Raw genomic sequence first — 16,666 nt, forward strand, 5'->3', positions numbered from 1 at the left:
TCCAGCCCATCCCAGGGTGAATCCTGGACCTCAGAGGTCTGTCAGGCCTTCCTATTGAATCTTCTGTTACCAAAATAAAGCCAGATTTATAAGATGAGGATGGGGAGAAGAGAGAAACTGAGAAAACAACTGTCCCTCTGCTCCCCTAGCAAGCGTCCAGGTCCATGGGGCACTGAGGCCAGGAGTCAGGCCGTGTCCTGCCTGACTTTTGCCTGGAAGGCTTCACACTGTGCCCAGCCTTCCATGAAGCAAGGTGGCCCTTGGTCAGGAGGGTTCCTTAGGGAGGAGGTGGCTGGACGCAGAGGGACAGAGGCCAGGTCGTGGATGCGGGGCTTGGATCTGCTGCTCAGGGCCTGGTGATGGTGGACACAATGCTTCTCTCTGCAACTTACTTCCTCCTTGCTCAAAGACACGTGGGCCATCTCACCTGAACTGTCCTTGGGTGCAATGCCAGACACTCAGCAGAAGCTAGGCATTCACTTCCAGGGTTCTAAGAAACGTGCTGCCGGCACCTGGCAGGGAGCAGCAGGGGACCTAGGGAAATCTTGAAAGGCTTCCTAGAGGAGGCGTCCTTGGAATTTGAAAGATGAAACGCAGAGCAGGGTTTTCTGAGGTGAGGGCCCAGCCCAGGCTGAGGCTTTGGGTGTGGACACTCCTGAGACGTCCCCCACTGAGGATGGGGGGTTCACATTCCCACTGTGTCCTTTTCTCTTGTTGATTTATAAGAACCCTTTATATACTCAGTATATCAGCCCTTTCTATAGCAAACGTATCATTTACCATCCATTTTGCTTATAATGTATTTTAATAAGCAACATCATGAATATTTTTATGGTGGCCGATTTTCCAACCTTTTGTTTCGTGGCCTTTCATGTCCCAGGGCGTTCCTTGTCCCTTTGTCTCAGGTCTCTGCTCTCCTGTGCGCACTTAGAAACTGTTTGAGACTAAAGTTGAAGCTTGATAAATTACAGCTGTAAGGAAAACAGACCCCACAGGGCCTTTGCTCACTGCATGGTCCCTCCCATCCTGACTATCTGCTCTCCCCTTCCTGCTTGGAGTGAAGTCCAGTCCAGGCCCTCCATGGAGGGACCTGTGACCCTCCCCCTTCAGGGTGAGTCAGAGGCTCAGAGATGTGGTGTTGGGAAGGTGTGGGGGGACCAGGGTATTTCCAGCTCTGTGTACTAACCTGATGAAACCCATCATGACCACATGAAATAGATAACATTATTCATCCCATCTCACTGGTGAGAAAACTGGGCTCAGAGAGTTATATGACTTGCTCAAGGTCATCCAGGAAGGGGCAGAGACAAGACTGGAATGCAAGCCATACTGCCTCTGGTTTCATACTTTGAAACTCTTCTCTGGCGCCCTGATTGCCCGTGGGGCCAAGTCCAAACTCACTGAAATAACGTGCAGGGCCTCTCAGCGCCTCTGCTTCTACACGCTGGTGTGAAGTGCACAGGCACTCAGCACCTAGTTTCCCTGCTTTTAGGGTCTCTCTGCACCCTGCTCAGCTGCATGCAGGTGCTGGAAGGGCCAGCCCCCTCACGTGTAGCAGGAGCAGAGTTCAGAGTTGGGCGAGCTTGGCCCAAGGCCTAGTGCATGAGGAGCAGAGCCAGTGCGCACCCTGCTCTCTGGGACCCCGAGTGCTCCTGGCAGTGCGTGGTCAGTCTCAGCTGGGCCCTCTCCAGGGAGTCCCCTGCCCCCCGACTGAGTCACACTCCTCCCCTGGCCTCCAAAGGCTCTGACCCTGCCCGTTATGGCTGCTACCTAGCTCGCTGTCTTCCTGCTTGGTGAGGTGCCCCTTGTAGACAAACGCTGCTGGTCCATCACAGAGCCCCTGGTGCCCAGCTGAGTCCAGCAGTGAGTGAGCGCTCAGGAAAGTTTGCCTCCCAGAGGGAGGTCCAGAGAGGGACGGGGGCCTGCCCTAGGCCACACAGTGAGTTTGAGCAGAGCTGGGGCCCCCATGAGTAACCCCAAGATCCCCCAGGCCCCACTTGGTCCTGGGACCCACGGAAGCCCAGGGATGGGCCAGTGTCTCTAATGGCCACTCTAGCAAAGGGCACCAGGAGTCTGTCCTCTGCTGCTTCCAGGGGCCCGGGGCCAAGGACACCCTGTCTCCCTCCTGCTCCTACTCCTCGTGGAAGGATGTTCTCAAGATAAAAATACCCTCGGAAGTATTTCCTGGTGCCTGGCGTGACCTGTCTTCCACATTGGGGGCCAGAACTTCCTGCCTTGGCTTTATCTCGGGGCTCAGAGAGTGGACATTTATCCCTCCTGGCCACTTGGCTCAGCCTAGCCTTGTGGTCAGTGCATCCAGCCCCTGTCTCCAGGCCACGGAATCTGAGGGGCCTGAGAGGTTGTGGTCGCTGTGGTTCCTGTAGCCAGCACTTACTGGGCACCCTTGCCAGAGATGACACCCTGGGCACAGAGCTGGGGGGTGGGGGCAGGGCGGCCAGACCCAACCCCTGCAGAGCTCAGGGCTCTCCTGCTTCAGAGCCTGTTGGGTGCATCCTGAGAGCAATGCACTGGGCCACACAGGAGGGTGTCGTCCTCTTAGAACACTGGGACGGCCGGCATTTACTGTGCGTCTGCTGCGCTGGACACCCTCTTTGTAGCCTCCCCATTTTGCAGATGAGAAGCCTGAGGCCCAGGGAAGTTCCCACTGGGAGCTAGGGGGTGATCAGGCCTCGAATGCAGGGCTGAGGCTCGCTGGTCCCCAAGCCCCACCCTCCAGGGGAGGCTGTCGTTGGTGAGGATGGTGACTGTGGTGGTGGAACCACGTGGTGCCTGGCTGGTGCCCAGTGCACTTCACCCATGGCACTGGAGCAAGGCTGAGCAGCAAGGGGGAGGGACCTGCCCCTGACTGACAGGATGGTCCTGGGGGAAAAGCAGAGGGCTCCTCTCCCTCGCTGGGAGGCTGAGGGACAGTCTCACTGTCACGTCAGGTCATCCTTATCAGCTGAAGACCCTGCCCCTGCTCTGACCTTCCCTGTTCAGAACTGTGGACCCCCCTCAGGAGTATGTTTAGTGAGCCTCCGAGGGTTGGAGGTCACACCTGTCTCATGGGCCGTGGCCGCTGCAGGGGAAGATGGAGCGCTGGGAGGGTGTCAGATCCTGAGCTCTTGTCCCTGAGCTGCCGCTCACTCTGTGTCTGTGTGACCCGGGGCAGGTCCCTGCTCTACTCAAAGGCTTTGTCTCCTCCTTGTGAAGCTGGTTTGCTTCCCTCACAGGAGAGAGCCCGTTTTAGGGAGCAGGGAGGCAGAGGCTGAGAGAGCCAGGGAAGGCAGGCCGAATGACCCCAGGAAGTGGGAGGCAGGCGCTCCTCCGTCTGCCCTGCCCATGGCCAGATGTCATCCCCCTGCTCAGTTCCAGCTCTCGGTGACCTCACCCTTCTCAGCCTCAGTTTTCCCATCTATCCCTTAGGGTGGGCTGTGAAGGTTGAAGTATCACTGAGGCCAGGAACCCAGCACTCAGGGCCAGATACAGGGGGTGTCCACTCCAGGAGAAGGACAAGAGGTCAGAGGCCCCGGACCTAGTCCTATCTGTCAAAAGTCCAGCTACCTGTTGGGAGTCTGGGGTTGAGACTCCACCGTTTTTAGAGGGACCAATGGCAGGGCCCCTGGCTGCTGCTTTGGGAACCAGGAGGGATGGGGAAGCAGGAGGCTGAGGGCTGGGTGTCCTGAGGTGAGCCCAGAGTGAAGGGAGACCAGCCAGGCCACCTCCTAAAAGCATGAGCAGGTGCCCCGAGCCAGGAAGTGACTCAGCCAAGGTCATACAGCTGGTGAGAGGCAGAGTTGCAACTGAAACTGGGTTTGTATGCTTCTAAACCCACCACTGGCGCTGCCTGAGAAGGCTTGTGATATGGGGCTGACTCACCACCCTTAATCCCAGCTGGAAGATCCAGCGTGACTGTGGATGCCCGCCAATGGTGGCTGCGAGAAAGTGGCCTGCATGGGCACTGTGGCCAGAGGACGTCTCAGGTGGACTTGCCTCCAAAGACTTCCCGATGCCCCCTTCCCCCGCCCCCTGCCATGGCATTATGGCATGCTGCGGAGGAAGGCAGGGGCTGTCCGCTCACAGCGGGGCCTGTGGTTGGTGTGCTGAAGGCTCTGCAGGTAGCCAGGTACGCAAGTCACACCCTGAGGTCCTCTGACCTGAGGAGAACCACGACAGTGCCCCGTCTCTGCAGCAGGAGCAGCAGCAGCTCTGACTTCATAGGGTTCCGATGTCGTGAGGCTTGCCTGAGTTGGTGTCTGTGAAGCGCCTACCAAGTCGCTGGCATGCAATAGTAAGCATTCAGTAACTGTCAGCAGTCACTTTCTCTGGGGGCTTGCATTGTACTGCCTTTCTCTGGTTCTGGAGGGTTGTTATGGGGAGACTCACAGGGTCCTCCACCTTCCACGGGGTCCTGGGAAAGCAAGCAGAAATGGGGGTTTGTGTGGGAGTTTATGACTGTTGAGCTCCCCCCAGCAAGGAGAATGGTAACTGTGCTCTGTCAACTTCAGGGTCTTCCAGCCGCTGAGGCCTCTCCAGCTGGTGGGGAAATGGCAGCCACTGCTACTGCAGCCTTGAAGACAGTCACTTGCTTGGTGAGCACCGTTACTTAGAAGATAAGGTTCCAGAGGTAAGATTGGGTCATGGGTGTGCACCTGTACACCCAGTCATCCTTCCATCCAGGCACTCATCTCTTTACCCACCTGCCCATCCACCCATCCACCCACCTATGTGACCTCTCATCCACCCTCTATCCATCTTCCTTCCATCTAACTCTTCATCTACCTACCCAACCCATCCAGCCATCCTTCCATCCATTCACCTCCCTTGCCAGCTATCCAGTCACCCATTCATCCATCCATCCACCCACCCACCCATTCACCCATCCATAGATTCATCTGTCCATCTGTCCTTCCACTCATTCATCCATCCACTCAAACATCCATCCACCCACTCTATCCATCCGTCCATCCATCTGCTCAATCCATCCATCCATCCACTCAATCCATCCGTCCATCCACCAATCCACTCAAACGTCCATCCACCCAACTCATCCAGACGTTTCTCACCTGCCTAACTAATCCACCCCTCTAGTCATTCTCCATCCGTCCGTGCATCCACCTGTCAGCCCCATTTATCCATCTACACGCTTGACCACCCATTGGTACATGTGAAGGTCTCCTCATTCATGATTCCTCCATCTCCTCATCCATGCCTCTATTCAGCAGCTTATTCCCTTGTCTTTGTCTGAGCAGCAAACATTTACTGGGTGCCTACTCTGTTCCAGGCCTTCCTCAATCTCTCTGGACTTCTGAGATTGGCCAGAGATGGGGCCAAGGCAAAACCAACTCTCACACAAGGTGGAAAAGCACCTTCTGGTCCTGACAGAAGGTGCCCAGGGCCGGAGAATCTAAAAGGGCCTCAGGGAAGTGGTGGGCTTCCACTGGTTCCTAACCGATGGATTTCCAGCATTCCCATTAGCTGTGATTTGGAGACTGGACCACGTGGGGCGAGGATCACCACAGGAACATCCATAAGGAGCCTGTTGCAGTGTCCAGATAGCAATGCCTGGACAGGAGGGGCCTGTGGGCAAGGAGTGGGTGGATGGCTTTGATCATTCAGGAGATCAAATGCACAGGACCTGGGGAAGGAGTCCCAGGGGCTAAAGAGGAGGGAGGAGGCCAGGCTTGTTGGCTGGGGTGACTGGGGAAATGGTTGGGCTGCCCAGTGACCCCATAGAGTGCTGGGGGTGTGAGGAAACAAGGAGACTGAGGGGGCAAGAAGGGGGAAGGGGTGAGCTTTGGAGAAGAGGAGGAGCCTGTTGGCTCTGCAGGGCTGGGAGGATGTTGGGGGGAGGGGTGGGCTGAGGATGTAGAGTCCTTGCTGAGAGCAGCCCAGAGGCCTGAGGAAGGCCCAGGCCTGAGGGGCCCTGCGGGCTTTGGTAGAGTAGGCACCCCAGGTGTGCTCTTTGTAGTGGGGAGCTGCTCCCTGGCCTGCCACTGCACAGGCAGAAGGCTGGTGTTGGTGGTTGGAAACTGGGCAGGTGGGCCTGGAAGTGGGGAGGGCCCAGGGACAGCTGAGCGTCGGCCAGGCCCATCACCAGCACACAGCTCTCCTCAGGCCTCACGTGGGCCTGGCAGGGGCCCCACCCTGAAGGCCTGCATAGTGTTGACTCCATGTTTGCAGCCTGGGGGTGACATCTGGGGAAGGGGAAGGACTGTGTCTGGGAAAGGTGGGCAGGCACAAGAGATGGCCATCATCACCCCAGACTGAGGGTGAGGGGAGAGGTGTTGGGCTCTCCCCAACCAGCCTTAGCCTGCTTACTGGACCCTGAGGTGCCAGCCTGCCCTCCCCACTCCAGGGATGCCCCTTTCCCACCTTTGCACCCTGAGCCGCCCTGTCTCCCTGTGGTGCACCCTCCAAGCCTGGCCCAGACTGCTTGCTCCCTGTGTGACTGGGTGAGGCACCCTTCTCAGAGCCTCCGTCTCCCCACCTGCAGATGAAGGGTTGCATTTTTCAAGCCGTTTTGCTGAGTCTGATAGATAGTGTCTGGATTAGAAAAAAGGGTGTGGCCACCACAGGCTGTAGTGAAAAAGTGCTCTGTGATGGATTAATGATGTCTGCCTCGGGCAGGGACTGGAGAGGAGGTGTTTGTAGGTTACATGCTGGCTTTCCCTGAGACAAGTGCTTTGTAAGGATTCTTCCAGTTGACCATGGACTTGTAAGGACTTGACCGTGAGGTAGTGACTGCCCCTTCCCTGGATGTTCCAAGCGGGGCCTGAATGGCCATAGATCAGGGGTGCTTGTGAGGGTCTTGCCTCTGCTTTTGTGTGCTGAGAGAGGGGCTATTTGTGTCTTATCACCACGTGGCAATGCAGGGATCCTGAGGACTGAGGCTGGGAATACAGTGTCATGTCCACAATCTGGCCTTGGGGCCTGGAGGAGATAAGGAGATGGGAAGTTGAGTTCTCTTCAACCCCCCACACTAGGTGCTCACTTATGAAAGGCTGTGTGACCCTGGGTAAATGACTGAAGCTTTCTGAGCTTCAGTTTCCTCACCCAGAAAGTCATAAGAAGGGATTACATGACCTATTTGAGCTCTTAGTGCCTGGCAGGTAGTAAGTGCCTGACAAATAGTGATCACCCTGTTCACACCTATGCAGGGGTCCTGCCACCTGGGAAGCCTCCCAGGGACAGGGACATTGAGCGCCTCCTCAGTGGCCCCTCTATCAGCCCAACTAGTTAGTGCTTTCTTGGCTTCAGCCTGGTCTCCTCTTGGATGCTGCAGAAACCTGAGGCCCAGAGCCTCAGGGCACCTGGCAGAGGGTGGCCCACTCCATCCGGAGGCACCTCCTGATGACTCGGCCCCACCGGTAGTCACGTGTTAGCTGCCTGCCTAAAAGCTCCCAGCCCAGTCCCTGCTGGGGCACTGAGTCTGCTGGGTGCCAGAGCCTCTGTGCGTGGGTGCCGTGGCCGGCGGGCATGCTGGCTCTGGAGACGCTGGGATCAGGACAGGTTTGCCTCCCCTTGGGGCTCTCTGGGTCCAGCCCACTGCGGGTACCTCACACCCCACCTCCGCTGCTGTAGTCGCCTGTCCTGGCTCAGGCGGGAGATCCCAGTGCCTGTCTCCTCTTTCCCTCCTCACAACCTCTGGGACCCCTGCCAGTCAACCTGGGCTTCCACCTGCTGTGGTGTTAACTATTGTCTTTATTATGTATCTCATCCTGGCCCATGAAGTGTTTTGTGACCTGGAACAAGTCGCAGCCTCAGTTTTCCCATTTATAAAACGGAGAGCTAGCCTCCTTGCTTGCTAAGGCCTCTTCCAGCAAAGCAACTCTAGCTTCCTGTCAGTCTAATCTAACCGTATGTACCTGTTGAGCAGGAGCCAGATAGGCCTGTACGTCTTGGTTGAGGATATTGTCCCACTTTGGATTTTTTTTTTGGCCATGGCCTGCAACTTTCAGGATGTTAGTTCCCAGACCAGAGATGGGATCCAACTTAGGTCCCCTGCAGTGGAAGTGCAGAATCCTAACCACTAGACCACCAGGGGTGTCCCCCACATTTCTTAAACCGAGTCCTTGAAGGCCGCAGAGCCCTGCAACCTTGCCTTCTGTGTGCGGAGGGTCCCTGCATGTTTGGCAAGTTTGTGGTGCCAGGGCTCCTACTGTGGGTCCTTTCCTCAGTCTTTCTTTGTGGTGGTGTGTTCAAAAGTGTCTGTGAGGGCTCCCCACAGCCCTGGCATCTCACGCACACACACATGCACACATGTGCACACAGAGCTGCCCGCTGTGTCTCTGCTCCTTGGCTTCCAGGGGTCTTTGCCTGGGTGACTTTGCTCCAAGTACCACCTTCCAGCTCTGAATAGTGGGGGAGTGGCTGTGAGTGTGGCCTGTGGATTTTCTCTATGGTTTTAGGAGAAACTTCAATAGAATAGGTCTGGGTGGGGCATAGGCACCCAGCCCAGGCAGAGATGCCAGTGGTCACTGTGACACCTTCCACCTGCCCGGGAGCTGGCCAAGTCACAGCCTCCCTGTGAGGCTGCCCAGCTGCTGGGAACAGTCGTGCAAGTCTGGGCTCTCCTGGCCTTTGATTCTTTTGATTCTGTCCCCATTACAGGCCTCAAGCTGCTCAGAGCCTTACCCGGAGCAGCCGTGACCTGCCGGACATCCCGCAAGTCCTCCCGGCCACACAGACCTGCCCCTTGCAATCTGGTGGCATGCTGCCGGCTTCTGAGTGCCCCATCCTGGTCACCTCTGCTTGGAAGGCCCAGGGATCTTGGGCTGGGCTGTCTTCCAGGCACGGTCCCTGGGGTACCCTCACCACTGGCTCCTTGCCTCCTGGCCCAGGCAGAAGCAGTGCCCACCATGATAGCCTCAGGCCTCAGCTCCTCAGACCCAGGGTGAGGTGGTCAGCTGCAGCAGCTGTAGGGGAGAATGGCAGTGTGAGGAGAGCTGCCGCAGAGCCTGGGGTCCGCACGTTGGGAGACCTTGTGTCAGAGAGAAGTAGTTCTGAGTTCAGCTCTCCTGCTTAGTGGTTACGTGATTTTGGGAAGGTCACTTGACCTCTCTGAAACTCCATCCAGAGAGTAGAAATAGCCACAGTAGTTACCTCCTTGGGCTGCTGAAGAGTGACCCAGGAGTGTTTGCTGATGGGTCTGGCCTGCTCTCCCTGTCGGCGGATGAGCTAGGAGCATTATGTACTTGCCAGACCTGGGGATCCAGTGACATTGGCAACTGGACGGCCCCTGGGAGGGGTCTGCAGCCCGGCTGGTTGAATGGGATCCACCTCCACCTTCTCCCAGGTGTTTGGAGCAGAGATCAGAGGTGGTGCCCTCTCTGAGGCTCTGGCTGTACCTCATCCCGCAGACCAGGGCTGATCCCAACTTTGCCACCTCCTGGCTGTCACCTCCATTCCCTCTCCTGGTCTGGCCGCCCTGGGACCTTCTCTGGGGCCTCAGGATCTCAGTGCATTCAAGCGCTCCCAGGCTCATCTGGCTCTGAACTCGTGGTGTGACTGGTTTGGAGTTGGGGAGGCGTGCGGTCCATCAGTGCCCTGCCACGTTGTTCCCGCTTGGTGCCTGACATGGACTGCCACATGGCCTCAGTGCCCACCCATGGGGCCAAGTGGAGTTGGGATCTCCCACCTACAGATGCTGCCCCAGAACCAGCAGGGCCATGGGGAGGGGTGGCGACCCGCGCATCTGGGGCCTGGATGCTTGCTCCCAGCAGTGAGGTTGGGATTTGTCAGCTGTGGGAACAGTGCCGTGGGGTGTGGCCTGGGACCACCCAATGTGTGAGTGTGTGTGCCAGCCAGGTGCTGTGCTGAGTGGGCTGAGGATGAGGACTCTTCTGAGTGCTCCCTACATGCTCTTATTTAGAGCTGAGGAAGGCAGGGGTGGCGGAGGTCCCCAGGCTGAGGTCAGCAGTCAGTGACCCCTCTGGAGGCTGACTCATGGGCCCCCTTCTAGCCACCTTTGGTGATGGGGAGGCCATAGGCCTTGCTTATGGGCAGTGAGAATAGGCACCTGGGGGAGGTGTGAATGTCAGGAGGGTGGTGGGTCCAGCCTTGGGTGTCTATCAGGCCCAGGCCCAGGCCCCCAGATTGAAACTGCCATGAACAAACAGCAAACCCCTGTACTCAGGGAGCTGGTGGTCTTGTGGTGGGACGGCTTGTGCAGCCCTGAGCAAGCTGTTGTTGTGGTCACTAGTGCTATGGGGTCAGGGAGGGATGTGTGGGGTTCGAGTGGGGTTCTGGGGGGTGTACAGTTTTCTCAGGTGCAGGGAGGCCCTGGGAGATGCCCCCGAGGCATCAAAGCCAGGGCTCAGAGGAGGGTGTCCAGGTGGGCCTGGGGGCGAGCAAGGGCAAGGCTGGAGACAAGATGGACTGACTCCTGGTGGCTGCTGTGGGCACTGGCACCGAGCAGGAAGGCCAGCATGGTGGCTTTCATGCTGGTCTTCGTGGGTGATTTCAAGGACTCAGGCTGGGAGGGTAGAAGAAGGAGCTGGATCCTGAATCCTGAATATATTGGAAAGCAGAGCCCTTGGTGGGAAAAGGAAGAACCCAGGGTTCTTGTCTGGAGCAGCTGGGAGGATGGAGGCAGGCGAGGAGCTGGCTGAGATGGAAGGGAGGACTAGGAGCTGGTTGTGGGTGAGTCTGGATCTCCGCAACCATGGCTTGGCCGGGGGTGGAGGCATGGAGGTAAGAGGGCAGCTACTGTGCCAGCACCACCATCAGCCCTGCCATCCTCTCTGTTGCAGGGGCTGCCCAACCCTGAGCCAGTCTGGGGTCAAGCGGGGTCCCGCTGCCCCCACCTCCTGGATGACTGCGTCCGGCCGCACAAACCCCTACAGCATCGTGTCTTCAGAGGAGGACGGGCTGCACCTGGTCACCATGTCGGGCGCCAACGGCTTCGGCAATGGCAAGGTGCACACGCGGCGCAGGTGCCGGAATCGCTTCGTCAAGAAGAACGGCCAGTGCAACATCGAGTTCGCCAACATGGATGAGAAGTCGCAGCGCTACCTGGCGGACATGTTCACCACGTGCGTGGACATCCGCTGGCGCTACATGCTGCTCATCTTCTCGCTGGCTTTCCTCGCCTCCTGGTTGCTGTTCGGGGTCATCTTCTGGGTCATTGCGGTGGCCCATGGGGACCTGGAGCCTGCCGAGGCCCGTGGCCGCACACCATGCGTGCTGCAGGTGCACGGCTTCATGGCGGCCTTCCTCTTCTCCATTGAGACGCAGACCACCATTGGCTACGGGCTGCGCTGCGTGACCGAGGAGTGCCCGGTGGCGGTGTTCATGGTGGTGGCGCAGTCCATCGTGGGCTGCATTATCGACTCCTTCATGATTGGCGCCATCATGGCCAAGATGGCGCGGCCCAAGAAGCGCGCGCAGACGCTGCTCTTCAGCCACAATGCGGTGGTGGCGCTGCGTGACGGCAAGCTCTGCCTCATGTGGCGCGTGGGCAACCTACGCAAGAGCCACATCGTGGAGGCCCACGTGCGGGCCCAGCTCATCAAGCCCCGGGTCACCGAGGAGGGCGAGTACATCCCGCTGGACCAGATCGACATCGATGTCGGCTTTGACAAGGGCCTGGACCGCATCTTCCTGGTGTCTCCCATCACCATCCTGCACGAGATCGACGAGGCCAGCCCTCTGTTTGGCATCAGCCGGCAGGACCTGGAAACGGATGACTTCGAGATCGTGGTCATCCTGGAGGGCATGGTGGAGGCCACGGCCATGACCACGCAGGCCCGCAGCTCCTACCTGGCCAACGAGATCCTGTGGGGCCACCGCTTTGAGCCTGTCCTCTTTGAGGAGAAGAACCAGTACAAGATCGACTACTCACATTTCCACAAGACGTATGAGGTGCCATCCACACCCCGCTGCAGTGCCAAGGACCTAGTGGAGAACAAGTTCCTGCTGCCAAGCACCAACTCCTTCTGCTACGAGAACGAGCTGGCCTTCCTGAGCCGAGACGAGGAGGACGAGGTGGACGGAGAGCAGGACAGCCTTGGCCCCCAGGCCCGGCGCGACTTTGACAGGCCGCAGGCCGGCACAGCCCTTGAGCAGCGGCCTTACAGACGGGAGTCTGAGATCTGAGCTGCCGTCGGTTGGCCGAGGTGCAGCATCTGCCCCGCCAAGGAGAGGCCTGAGCGCCTCGAGGGCTCTGGGCCTGAGCAGGATGAGCTTGGGCCCTGGTTGCAGACTCAGTAGCGTTTTAGATGTTATATGTTTCTTTACAACGCCTGGGAATGTTGGCGGGAGAGTGGGTGGCTTGTGCTGCCTCTGGGGCTGGGGAAGGCCCAGGGGTGGGGAGGTGGCCTCTGGGCACTGGGCTGCAGGAGCCAGGGCCTTCTGCCTGAGGAGGGAGCTGCAGCCTGTCTAGAGACGGCTGACCAGCCCCCCGACCTCTGTGGGCGAAGGCCAGCAGGCAGTAGGGTGCCTCACTGGTTTTTACCTTGGGGAGAAACACCAGTTTTGGCTTTCTCAATCTTAGTTTGAGTAAGACTGTTTACAAACAAAAAAAAATTAACATGTGATTGATTTTTATAATTTGTTGGGGGGAGAAAGGACAGTTAGAATTCTGTTAGTCTGCTAGAATACAAGTAGCTGAGTGGAGTTTCCAGCAAGTTCCCGATGCTGGGCAGGCCTCTCTTCCATGAAGATGGCACATGTGCCTGATGGTGCAGCCTGCAGGGTAGGCGTGGGGCTCACCCCCATTCTTTATGCTCACAAAGTGAATTGGATTTCATTTGTGATGGCAATACCGAGACCATGTTAATGATCCTAATGGAAGCTTTCCAGTGTTACTGGGGTCGGGGTAAGGGCCGGGAGGAGCCTGGGAAGAGCTTTCAAGTTTGACTCTGTGCCTCCTGCGAGGCGTGTCTCAGGGTCGGGATGGGACCTGCCGCCCACCGTCCCCCACCCTGACCTCCCGGGTTCTCCTGTTTGCTTCTCTCTCCTTTTCTGCCCGGAGGCCTTCCCCAGAACTGTGGGGGTGGATGGCTCCATGGGAAGGAGAGCTGGGTCCCCCAACTCCAAGGAAGTGTTTCAGCCCCATCCCCACGGGGCCCCAGCATGAGTCGTGCCTTAGAGACCCTGGGAGTTTGGCTCCAGTTGTCACTGTTTTTACTGGATTCACGCCTCCTCTCCGCAGCCCCCAACTCCACCATACTCCTCTGTCTGCAGAGGTTGGGCTAACCTAGCACCCCGCCCTTCCAAGGCGAGCAGTGCAGGTGTGCCCGGGCGGGGCCCAGCTGGGCTGTGCCCTGATGCTGAACACACAGGAGTGTCCTAGGAAAGGTGAGCTTGTCAGCACACACCTCTGGGTCGGGTAGAGGCTTGGGTTCTTTGTTTGTCACTGGCTTTTGGCTCTGCCAGCCCAAGAGCTGCCCAGCACAGGCTTGTTCTTGATGGAGAAAGCAGCTGGCAGGGGCCAGGCCTCAGGATGGAGCCTGGGCCTTTCCCGGGACTGCTGAGAGCACTGTGCTCACATATGACTGGGCTGTTCAGTCATTAGCGAGCTGGCATCTCCCCAGCCTACCTGCCCAGGTGCTGTGGGACAACTCACGACCAGGAGGTGCTAGGACTCCGGCCCCTCCCTTCCTCCAACCCCAAGGCAGCTGGAGGCTTGCCCCAAGGTCAGGGGCCATGCGGGTCCTGGCACAGACTGTCCATTCCCAGCCAGATAGCCCTGCCCTGGCCTCAGACCGCACCCTAACTTTCAGTCAGGAACAGTCAAAAGGGTCAATCCGAGGCAGGTGGAGGCCACTCGTCCGCTCAAGATCTACTGGATGGGCCTCTCTCCTTCCCAGCCCTGAGCCTCGGGCTTCTTCAGCCTCAGTCCTGGGGTGGTGTGGAGCCCCGTGGGAGCTGTGAAGGTAGCAGATGGCCCTGGTCGCTTGGGGCTGGCACACAGGCCTGCCGGGCCAGCCCTCCACTCACCCCACCCAGGCCCCAGCTGTCTCGAGTGGCCTGGGGCCCCTCCTCTCAGGCCTGTCCACCTCCTAGGCTCACACGGGATGGCTCAGGCCACAGACTCTGCAGGAGGGCCACTCCGAGCTGCCTTTCATCCCTCACCAAAGGCAGATGTTATGTTTTCAAACTCCACTATCTGCTTTTTGCCTCCTCTGTGTTTATTTATTTATTGCTTGTGCTAAAGACCAAAATAGTCTCCCTCTTTAGTGCCCTTGAAGCAGGAGGGCAGATGGAGGAGCTGTGTGTGCAGAGGCAGGATCAGGTGGTCCCTGGGGCGTGTGTGCCTGTGTGTGGGGTGTGGAGTGTGTGAATTCACTGAGTGTTCAGTGTGCCATGTGCTGTGTGTGTGCAGAGCATGTGTGTTGTGTGGGAGTCTGTGGGCACACAGGTGTAGGTCACATGTGGCCTGTGTGCTGTACAGGTGGGGGTACAAACTTGCTCTGTCCCCGCTCCCTGGCAGTGGTATTTCCAGGAAGCTTCCTGGCAGCCTGGGCCTGGTGGTGCGGGGGCTGGAGCTGCCCGAGGCGCCCTCTGTCCTGAGAAAGCAAGCTGCTTACGTGGGGAGGGGCCTGGAGCCAAGTGTGTGAGAGCCGAGGCGTGAATTCCCATGTTGAGTCATCTCATCCATGTGCCAGTGAAGTGTGTCCAGTGACGGCTTTTCCTGGAAGTGCTCGAGTCTGTGCATGGGAGTGTCCTGCAGATGTGTGCCCACGACCATCTCCACGTGTGTGTGAATCCGGGCAGGTGGCGTCTGTGTGTGATACTCCATGTGCGTCTACCCATGGGTCTGTTTGTCTGTTGGTTCCTGTGTTTCCAGGTGCGGGGCTGGGCACACAGCACTGACAGACCCCAGCTGTGGTCCCACCAGCCCTCTGCCCCGACTCTGTCCACATGGGCATGGAAGGGGCACGGGTGACAGGGTGAGGCTTCTGTGCACGTTGGCACAAGGTGGCAGCCACACGAGTATGTGAGTGTGCCACCTCCAAAGGTGAGCGTCTGCATATGACTGCATGTTAGGAGGCCTGTGTGCATCTGTCCACAAACACACATACACGCATGTGCCAGGCTCCGGCAGCAGAGCTGCGCCTGCCTGCCGAGGGTGGTGTGTGTGTCTGCGGACTGCTTCTGTCCGGTCAGGCCCAGGTGTGCTTCTCAGAACACGGCCCCTGCCTGCCATACCTGCTGGTGCTGTGCCGCCCAGTCCCTGCCCCCAGAGGGTCCCAGTGTGGGCCGCGGACCTGGTGGGAAGGAGGCCCCTGCAAAGGGCAAACCGACGTCAAATATATTTTAAATGGTGAAACGAGAATTTTCATGTTATTTTCAACACAGAGTGTCTGGAGATGTAGGCCACAAGACTAAACCACACTACACTCATCTCAGCCTCCCTGAGTGGCTCCCTGTGCAGACGTGTGTTGAAAGGCCCTGCCTGGTGTGGTGCCCCCCACCCCCACCCAACATCCCGTGACCTGCGGGGGGCTCCCCCAGAGGCTGATGAAGGAGGACAGAGAGGACAGAAGCAGCCTCCTTGCAGACCCCTGCGTGCTCCTCAGGCTGTGACCTGGCCCAAGTGTGCCAGACAGCCGCCACAGCTGGGCCCTGGGCCCCTGCAGGGTCCTCCCCAGGCCTGTGCCTCCCTTTCCCTTTCTCATGCAAGAGTTTGGCGGGGGCAGGGCTGATGTGTGCTGAGCCCCCAGAATGAGGCAGACCTGGCTCCCACCGGTGTGGGGGAGCTGAGAGGGGTTGAAGCGGGGGCAGCAGGGCCGCAGGGGGCAGGCTGGTGCAGCTGCAGTGTGGACACGTTGGTCTGTTCTGGGCTAAGGATATCATCACCTCGAGGGTCTCTGTTGGAAGAAGCCCCCAAGGAAAGAATCCTTCCTTTTGCCCAGACTTTCCCTGAGTGGAGACCCCTCTGTGTTAGTGAAGATCCACGTGATGATTCCGGGCCGCTGGAGAGGAAGCCGGGTAGGGCAAGGGGCTGTGGTACCTGTGAAGGCTTCTTGGCCCGTGTTCCCGTGGGTTGGACCCACAGGCGATTGGCTTGATGAAGGGGGCGGGTGCCCTCCTCCTCTGGCCCTGGAGCTTCCCCTGGGGTCCCAATGCCAGAATTTAAGCCAGTCGTGGCCTTCCCTGCCAACCGCCCCCCACTCCCACCCCTGAGAGCTCTTGCCAAAGCACCACCAGGCCAGGCCTCTGGGCAGGAGAACCCAGCTCCAGCTGGAGCTCAGGAGTCCCTCAGGCCAGTCCCGACTCAGTCCAACCCCAGGCCACACGCTTGATCACTAGTCAAGAGTGGCTTCCTTTCCCCCTCTGGCCTCAGTCTCCCCATCGGTGGAGAAGGGCATTCCCAACAGTGGCCAGCTTACAGATTGGTTGGAGAGTGAAAGAGAGAGCCCGTTAAATCAGCAAGAGCCTTGAAACCGTGCCCTCGGGTTGGAACACAAGTCCTCAGGCCCCCATCCATATGTGGCCATGCCCGCTAGCTGCCTCTACTGTTTCCCACCTCCCAGAGGATGAAATGAGTCCACCTTGGAATCTTCCCTAAAACAGGTAAAAATGGGTCGGGGGAAGGGTGGGGAGAATCTGAGATCATGGGACAGGCTTACTGTCCTGGAGGAGGTCAGTTCAGGGTCACTGAGGGTGTTGCCCAAGGGCAGCGGGGAGGGTAGTTATCTGATCTGGGGTCAGAGCT

At 58.4% G+C, this 16,666-nt stretch overlaps 1 protein-coding gene across 3 annotated transcripts in view; it reads left to right on the plus strand.

The window, feature by feature from the left end:
- The window catches only part of KCNJ12 (potassium voltage-gated channel subfamily J member 12), a 37,283-nt gene extending 22,000 nt beyond the window's left edge, over positions 1–15,283 (plus strand). For 2 of the 3 annotated variants that reach the window (XM_018064828.1, XM_018064829.1), the window contains 2 exons: positions 4,509–4,627; positions 10,755–15,283. In XM_018064828.1, coding sequence (XP_017920317.1) covers positions 10,816–12,099 — 1,284 coding nt within the window. In that variant the 5' untranslated portion in view covers positions 4,509–4,627; positions 10,755–10,815 and the 3' untranslated portion in view covers positions 12,100–15,283. Of the gene's footprint in view, positions 1–4,508; positions 4,628–7,440; positions 7,513–10,754 lie in introns of those variants that run through there. The other variant, XM_018064830.1, reaches the window with a different exon arrangement.

This window comes from Capra hircus, chromosome 19 (genome assembly GCF_001704415.2).
Source record: "Capra hircus breed San Clemente chromosome 19, ASM170441v1, whole genome shotgun sequence".
Taxonomy (NCBI): domain Eukaryota; kingdom Metazoa; phylum Chordata; class Mammalia; order Artiodactyla; family Bovidae; genus Capra; species Capra hircus.